Source organism: Vicia villosa, linkage group LG1 (assembly GCF_029867415.1).
Source record: "Vicia villosa cultivar HV-30 ecotype Madison, WI linkage group LG1, Vvil1.0, whole genome shotgun sequence".
Lineage (NCBI taxonomy): Eukaryota > Viridiplantae > Streptophyta > Magnoliopsida > Fabales > Fabaceae > Vicia > Vicia villosa.
In genome coordinates, this window is record NC_081180.1 from 158,490,463 (window position 1) to 158,499,128 (window position 8,666).

General features: G+C 34.1%; 1 protein-coding gene across 1 annotated transcript; it reads right to left on the reverse strand.

Moving 5' to 3' along the window:
• Positions 1–7,209: 7,209 nt before the first annotated feature.
• Positions 7,210–8,255, reverse strand: LOC131619604 (uncharacterized). The gene has a single exon (XM_058890686.1). It carries the CDS (start codon positions 8,181–8,183, stop codon positions 7,428–7,430), a length of 756 nt encoding a protein of 251 aa, XP_058746669.1. The 5' UTR covers positions 8,184–8,255; the 3' UTR covers positions 7,210–7,427.
• Between the last annotated feature and the right edge of the window lie 411 nt (positions 8,256–8,666).

Below are 8,666 nucleotides of genomic sequence, written 5' to 3' on the forward strand. Positions count from 1 at the left end.
ATCCATAGCACACAAAAAAGACAATATCACAAGTAACAAATAAATTGGGACCAACTCAACTGAAAACCCACAAAAGGAACAAGTGATCCTACTAGAATCAGAAGTTCCTCACTCCTAATTCCCCTATATTCTTAGATTCACGCACATCTTCCACTCACTACTACAAAAAGTACATACAATGGTGCACCTTTACTACGGTTCTTCAAGGAACCGTGGTGATATCTATAGTTTCAGGCACCCATATATATTTTTATTTTTAATTAGACATTGTCGATTTATTACCACGGTTGAGCTACTCAACCGTAGTGATATGACATACATTTCATGAGCTCGATTCTTAGTGCCTCCTAATTTGTAATTTTTTTTTGTATTTTAGAGAAGTCTTTCATTTTTCGTTAAAAAAGAAAAAATATCACCACGGTTCTTTACGCTGGCCATTGTGATATAGTTTCCAAATTTTTTAATTTTTAATTACGTAAAACCTGACTCTTATTTTATAAAATATCATTAAAGTAAATCTTATATCACCACGGTATTTAAAGAAAACCGTTTGATATATTTTCATTATTTTTTTTAAATTTTAAATGTTTAATACCTGGTGCTTTTTATAAATTTTTTTATCAAATATCACAGAGTTTTATTAACAACCGTAATTATATGATTTATTCACTACAACGAAAAATAGCTAGCTAACCTGGTGCTTTTTTATGTGCTTTCGTATCGTCGAGGAAGGAGGCGACTTTTGTTCTTTGTTATTCTATCGTCCGGTTTAACTGTTGAGGAGGAACTCAAATAAGGAGACAACACCATTTTTTTACTTATTCGTCATGTCTTCGATACGTAAACGTTTTCCCCATGCATCTATAGATTCGTCATTTTCCATTGAGTTGTTGTTTATGTTGATGCCATTGTTCTTTATGATGCCATTGTGTTGATGATGCCATTGTTGTTGTTGATGCCATTGTTATTGATGATGCCATTGTTTTCTATTTATTTGTTGTTGTTGTTGATGATTCTTCACGTGTTTATATATTTGTTGTTGTGATGCCATTGTGTTGATGATTCCACTATTGTCGATGATTACATTGTGTTGATGATACCATTGTAAATTATGTTTGTGTCATGATGTTGATTGTTTTATGTCTTGATAGACAGCCTCTACCTCTTCTTCATCTAGTAGCGACGAAGCTACGTATTCAAATGAAATAAATTCAAACCATTCTCAATATGTAGGTGGACAACTGGAAAAAACAAAGAGGTGCCACAATGATGGATAAATTATCTAAGAGTTGTGTTTCACTCCTTGGACATAGCAAAGTCAGGTCCTTTATACGATTCTTGATGGTCCTTATTCTTCATTTTTTAAGAGTTGTGTTTCACTCCTTGGACATAGCAAAGTCAGCATATTGTTAGATGGTTGGAAAGATGAAACAATTGCGGTGAAAGAGAGCATATGAACTGAAGTTTAGGTTTTAATTTTAAGTTTCATCTATTCGATATTACTTTATATAAACACTAAAGCATACTTATTGGTGTAAATGTGTAGTTGATGTTAGAGTTTAGTGAAGATTCAAAGTTGAAAAAAAGTGGATCACTTGTGCTGGTATGACTTGGAGGAGTTTTAAGTCACGTCTCACGAGTGACAATATTATGAAGCCTAAGCCTAATATTGAGCACCTGTGGGTGAAATATCCTTTTCTTGACAAGAAGTTTTGAAGAAAGTTTGTGAAGTCTCGTAGTTCTGAGAAGTGCATGGTTAGTATCAATTGTATTTTATAATAATTTTATAGATACAATAACGAACATTAATATTTTTCCTATGTTTAAAACATGTTAAAAGTGAAGCGAAAAAGGGGAACAAGGCAAAAAAAAATTACCGCCATAAATTGTCTCGCGGGGGATACATGAAACTTGAGAAAATAATTATTATTGAAAAAAGACAACAACTAGAAGATACAGACTCCATGAGTCGTGATCGGGAACCATTTCCACTATCACGACATGAAAAGTGGGAGAGGGCTCGAAAAAGACCAAATGGAGACTACACTTCAGAGTTCTCAAGAATTGTCACTAAGAAAATTTTAAGTAGGACATGTTGTGCATAAGTCAAGTGTTATTTTAATTGATTTCGTAATTAACAATGGGTGTCTTATCATGTTGTGTAGGATTCGTTGGTTATCTCAGCCCGTGAAGGTTCCTTTGAATTTGTAATTATCTTATCATGTAATATTTTAAAATCATTTTCAATCTAGAGAATTGTGGAGCGCCACTATTATATGAATGACTCTAGAAAAAACTCGCATTTTGTCAGCCCAAAGTAAGTGGATTACTTATATATATGTCCAATCACTTTCACTTATATATATATAGGAGAGAGAGAGAGAGAGAGAGAGAGAGAGAGAGAGAGAGAGAGAGAGAGAGAGAGAGAGAGAGAGAGAGAGAGAGGTTCATTAAGAGTGGGAGCATTTTTAAATGAGATGAGAGGAACAAATATCAACTATTGGATTCATCAAGAATGAGAAATTAATAGCCACATTAATGCATTAACATTCTCTCTCTTGATGAATTCAATGGTTGATATTTATTCCTCTCATCTCTCATTATAAAATACTCTCACTTGATATACTCACGTTATATATATATATATATATATATATATATATATATATATATATATATATATATATATATATATATATATATATATAATGTGCGATTATATATTAATGAAATGTTTAAATTTGTAGAATAGGAAACAAACAGGGGGATACTAGTGTGGGTACTATGTGATGAAACACATGTTTAACATTGTCACTGCCGGCGTTGTTGATTTGTGGGATCAGGTATATATAATTATGCGATGAAATGTATTTACAATAACATAATTAATTTTCAAGTCACGTGATATTCAATTTCTTAACTTGTTTATGTAGATGTTCAACGAAAGGACACCTTTATCTCTCGATGACTTAGAAGACGTCTGTAAACGTTGAACTTTTATTTTCAATGTGTTCGTTGAAAAGAGTGGTGGTGCTATATGAGTTTGTCATTTGATAGTTTTAAATATATTTTTGTTGCTTAATTTGATGTTTTGGAAATATTTTTCTAATTTATGTATAATATACGTGTAATATATTTTGTGTAATGGTTATAATGTACCTGCTATTTATAGTCCTGGTATTTTATATTTTTGTTAATTGTAAAAAAAAATACAGGTATGTAATATGTAGAAAAATAAAATAAAATTTAAAAAAAAGGAATTTAATCATGGTTATTATAACAACCGTTGTTATAAATCGAGCGCAAAATATGATAAACCACACAATTATTGGGTTTCGAACTCACGACCTTTCGCTTTATATCACAACAGTTGTTCACTTTGACCGTTATGATATACAACGCGCTACCTAGTTTATCACAACGGTCCTAAGTCCGTGGCGGAAAGCATCTTACATACAATGACACCTTACCTCACAACGGTTGATTGTTCGTGGTTGTATCTCTTTTCTCACCGTTGTTCTATGGCTTATCGTAGTAGTGACTTAATCTTTTAGAGGCATTTCCAAAAAAGGCAAGAAGAAAATAAGGATAACATTGAACGTATAATTGAGAACAACCACTCTACCTCCCAAATTAACATATCTATGTTTAGAAGAGTTAAACCTATTTTCAAGCAGATAGCCAAAAGGGTATTTTCAAATTTCAAGTAATTCCAATTTAAGGGTTAACTCTAGTAGTAACTCAAGATACTTCATAGGAAGAGAGTCAATCTCACATTGGAGAAAATCTCTGACAAAGGGAAGAAACGTAGAATGCACATTAACCTCCATAAAACTAATCTTAAAAAAATTCACTCGCAACCCCGAAGCCCACTCAAAAATTCTAAAAATAGCATTAATACTTCCAAAATTTTCTAGAGTACTATCATTCATCAAGAGAGTTTGGTTAACTTAGTGAAGATGAGACACCGCCAATTTAAATATGCACACGCTGAACTCAAAGTAGAAAATAATCTCCTCCGCCTTTGCAACAAGTCTGCAAGACCTTTCAGCCACTAAAATAATAAAGAGAGCTAAAAGGTCCCTTTATTTCAAACCTATTTGAATGATGATCTCTTGAATAGGGTATCCATTAAATCTAAGAATTTCTTTGTACACCTTGTAGGGGTGAAAAAACCCGCCAAAACACCCTTCGGAGATGTATCTTCGAACACACCCCCAAATCAAAATTTCAAGGTGTTTTGAAAATGCATCTCCAAAAATACCCTATTTACACTTGAACGTTAAATTTAAACATTCAGTGATATTTTCGGAAATTCTTTTTTGAAAATATTCAGCTTATACCACCTTGCGGCATGAACTAATTCATTCATCTCATTTCACTCCATAACCATAACCCTCCAAAAAACTTAATCCATTCTCAATCGATTTTTCGTCTTCAAATCAAGTTTCAAGTGTTTTACCATGTCAAAGAGAGCATAAAAAGTTGCAATTTAAGGTAAACTTTCCTCATTTCATATCTAATTTCCTTGCATTGAAGCTAATTTTTGGATGAAAAAATTGCGTCTCTTCATATATGCATTTTCGAAACGCACCTAAATTATTTCAGAAGTGCATATTTGAAATTGTCTGTTACAGAAACAAAATCTTAACAGATTTTCTAGTTTTGCCTGTTTTAGATATGGTGCACTCCGACATGTTTCCCAAAGCTATTTCGGGCAGGGTGAATGATGATGCTAAGTCGGATGAGGTGAAGGACGATGTTAAAATGATTTTTGCGAGATAGATGTACGACAATAATTTACAAATGATCAAGTTTGCAATGCTCGTCAACATATGCTTGAATGGGTCCGAATGGAAGCTAGAAAACTCAAGTTTGACGTTGTGATTGAAAGGTCTGACAATGACACTAGTAGAAGGAAAGCATTTGTAACGATGAGATGCGAGAGAGGTGGAAAATATGTTTCAAAAATTCGAAAGTTAAAACATGATAGCAGAATTCATCAAGTTGACGGAGCTTGAGAGAGAAACAAATAGGGAGAAGTCGAAAAAAGAACCGGTTTTAGATTTAAGTGGTGACAATTCATTCGGTATAGAATGTAATCGAACCATATTTTGTATATATTTCCGTGCGCAGTGTAAATTCTATATGATTCATTACATATATAATATATTTATTCAACATTTTACTGCTGTTTACTTTTACCGATTTAATTATTTTTATGTTTCTATGGTACTGATTCTGCCTAAATAAAGTACTTTTACCCATGTTTTCGTTAAAAAATAAGGGGTGTATTCAGAAGTGTATATTCGAAACATGCCCTAACACAGGATAAGAATTCTTGGGCCAAAATTGCTCCAAATCTTCTATAAATATGGTCTCCAAATCATATCTTCAACATCGCACACAACAAATTAGAGATGACCCAACCATATCCTCACCTTTGCTTTTGTTTACTTCAATGGTGCGAAGCCGCCACTTCAATTTAGGTTCTCCGAGGACATGCCTCTCGCCGAGTCAATTACCATACTCAATTCCCTCCTGCAATATCTAGAAAATTGGAAGGTAGTCAAGCTCAAGTATCGTTCACCATCATTCGACACTGAAGGAAAGGTACATTTCACCAAGTTTGCAATGAAAATAGGCGCGATTTAATGGTTATTTGGAGTACTTTTCACCGATACTTTACTAAGGATCTGGTTGAAGTGGATGCAAAGATTTAAAGATCGGGAGAAAATGTTGCAACATCCTCAGTTACCCGTTTATAACAATATGTAATGTTAAATTTCTGTTTCAATATCTATATTAAATTTTTGTTTCAATATCTATGTTAAATTTGTGACATATAATTTCGACTATCTATGTTAAATTTATGTTAAGCTTCTCTGGTTATGTATATCTTTGAAATGCAATCAGTGTTTGTTTCGGATATGTACTTATGAAACCACCCAATGGATGAATTCGAAAATATATCTCCGAAAACATCCCTAAAAAAATGAAATGTGGTATGTTTGGAGATGTATCTCCAAATTCAAGAGATAAATTTGAAATTTCGCCATAAACCCCTAAAAAGATTAACGGGTGTATAAAGAAATTCCCTTCAATTTACTTCTTTCAAAACTTATTGTTTGATTATTGTTGATCATACATGCATATATTAAAAAAAATGCTTTTGATAACTAAATTAAACAACTATAGACAAATCAGTTACTGTTATGCTTCCATACAAAATGGTGAGCAAAGTGTTTCAAATTAAGCTGCAGGGGTAAAACTACTCTATCATGAAGAATTAAATGAAGATCAACCATCACATAAATTTTCTTTTTAATAGAAGGGACCACTATATATTTAAACATAAAAAATATCTACGTTCAATTAATTCTGGTACGTAAAGAAAAGCCAGTGTTGTTCAACAACATACTGTAACCATTACTATATATTAAAACAAATTATTTTCTCTTTCTTCAAAGATATATTTTAGCTAAACTTCATGTTATTGACTTATTGTTGAACAATATTCGTAGTCCTAAATGTAACTGTTATTTCACCACAAACCTGCTAGTGCTACACGTTTTAAGTGTAACTGAAAACTGTTCTTATCATTATTACAGGTAATAACTAAGGTAGGAATGAGTTTTGAGAAAAACATGCACATATTAAAATATATAATTGGCTCTGTTTGGTAAAAATAGCAGTTGACTGATAAGCTAGCTGATAGCTGATAGTTTATGGCTGATAGCGGATGACTGATAGCTTATAGCTTATAGCTGATGACTGATGACTTATAGCTGATAAGCTGATTGAAGTGTTTGGTAAAATTTGCGGTTCAACTAGCTGATTAATTAAAATGACATAAAGGACATTTAATATATAATTATTTTATTTTAAATTAAAATAAATTATAGAGGGTAAAAGTGGATTTTAGTTAAAATAATAAGGATAAAAATGGAAGAAAAAATAATAAGCTATAAGCTATAAGCTAAAACGCTATTTGAAATAGCGTCTGCAAAATAAGCTATAAGTTAGTAAAATAAGCTATAAGCTCGTAATGAAAAGACCGTTACCAAACAGGTCTTTTATTGTTATATGAGCTTATAAGCTATAAGCTATAAGATATAAGCTCAAAAAATAGTATGCCAAACAGAGCCAATATTTCACCATATTTCACCATATTTCATATGCTAAAATTTTCAGCTTTAACTAATAAACTTGTAGATCATAAAATTTATATCCCTTACATTACACTAGAAAGAAGAACACATCATAATAAAACACACTAGTACTAGTACTAGCTAACACTCTTTCTGCAGCTGCAAAAACATATCATTTGGATAAATCAAATTACAATAAAGCCACTATAACTAACTTTTATTTTCTTAAGAATAGTAAAATAGAGTAAATTCCATATATAGTAGTTAACTTGTTACTCAAGGATGAGGAAAGACACCACCACCATAAACTCCATGTCCACCACCATAGTATCCACCAAATCCACCACCACCGTGGTGTCCACCGAATCCACCACCACCAAGTCCGCTGAATCCTTCCAGTCCATGAGAACCACCAAGTTCACCACCGTGGTGTCCACTGAGTCCACCACCACCAAGTCCGCTGAATCCTTCCGGTCCATGAGAACCACCAAATCCATTATGATGGTGTCCACCAAATCCACCATGGTGGTGTGCACCGAATCCTTCCAGTCCATGAGAACCTTCAAGTCCACCTAGTCCACCACCGCCTAACCCGTTGAATCCTCCAAATCCATGAGAACCATCGAGTCCACCAAGGCCTCCACCACCGAGTCCATCACCTCCTATTCCACCAAGGCCGCCACCACCTTGTCCACCATTTCCTATACCACCGAGTCCAACACCTCCTATTCCACCGAGGCCACCCCCACCAGCATCACCTAGTCCACCACCTCCTATTCCACCGAGTCCACCAGCACCACCTGCTATTCCTCCGAATCCACCACCGCCAAGTCCACCACCACCAGCATCACCACCGGCGCCAAAGCCTACACCTCCAAAAGGAAAACCATTGTTACCAATTCCTGAAAAGCCACCAATCCCGCCAATGAAATTCTTCTCATCCTTCAAACCACCTTCTCCAGCAGGCACATTTCTTGCACTTGTTGCAACTACAGCAAGAGCCAAAACCACCAAAATGCACCACTTAGCCATTTCTCTCTTCTCCTTTTACTCTCACTCAAAAGTATACTATAACAACCAAGATGATTCTCCTTTTATATAGGAGAAGATGGATTTTGGTGGTTGAATGCATAGTAAATGAACTTAAATGCTATTGCAGAGCCTTTTAGCTGTCAAATAACCAGCACATTGTACCAAATATTACTGCTGCCTGCAAAACTGTACCTACAGACGTTTTGTTTTAACATATACTACTTAAATTTAACAGTTATCGAAGTTACAGTTAAACTGGTGTCAGCACCTAATGCATTAATTACCATCAATAACCTTGGCCCATGATAATAAACTTATCAAAACTACCGCTGAACTGGTGGCGTGGTGTCAATAATTTGGAATGATTTCTGACTTCTTGCTTTAAGATCTAAAGCAAATGCACATGTTTCTGTTTCTGTTGGACATAACCAAGAGGCCATGCATTCAAGCTACCATAGCCAAGAGACTTTAATATTTCCAATC

Coding starts and splice junctions, on each gene's coding strand:
- LOC131619604 (XM_058890686.1), bottom strand. CDS start 8,183: ATGGCTAAGTGGTGCATTTTGGTGGTTTTGGCTCTTGCTGTAGTTGCA.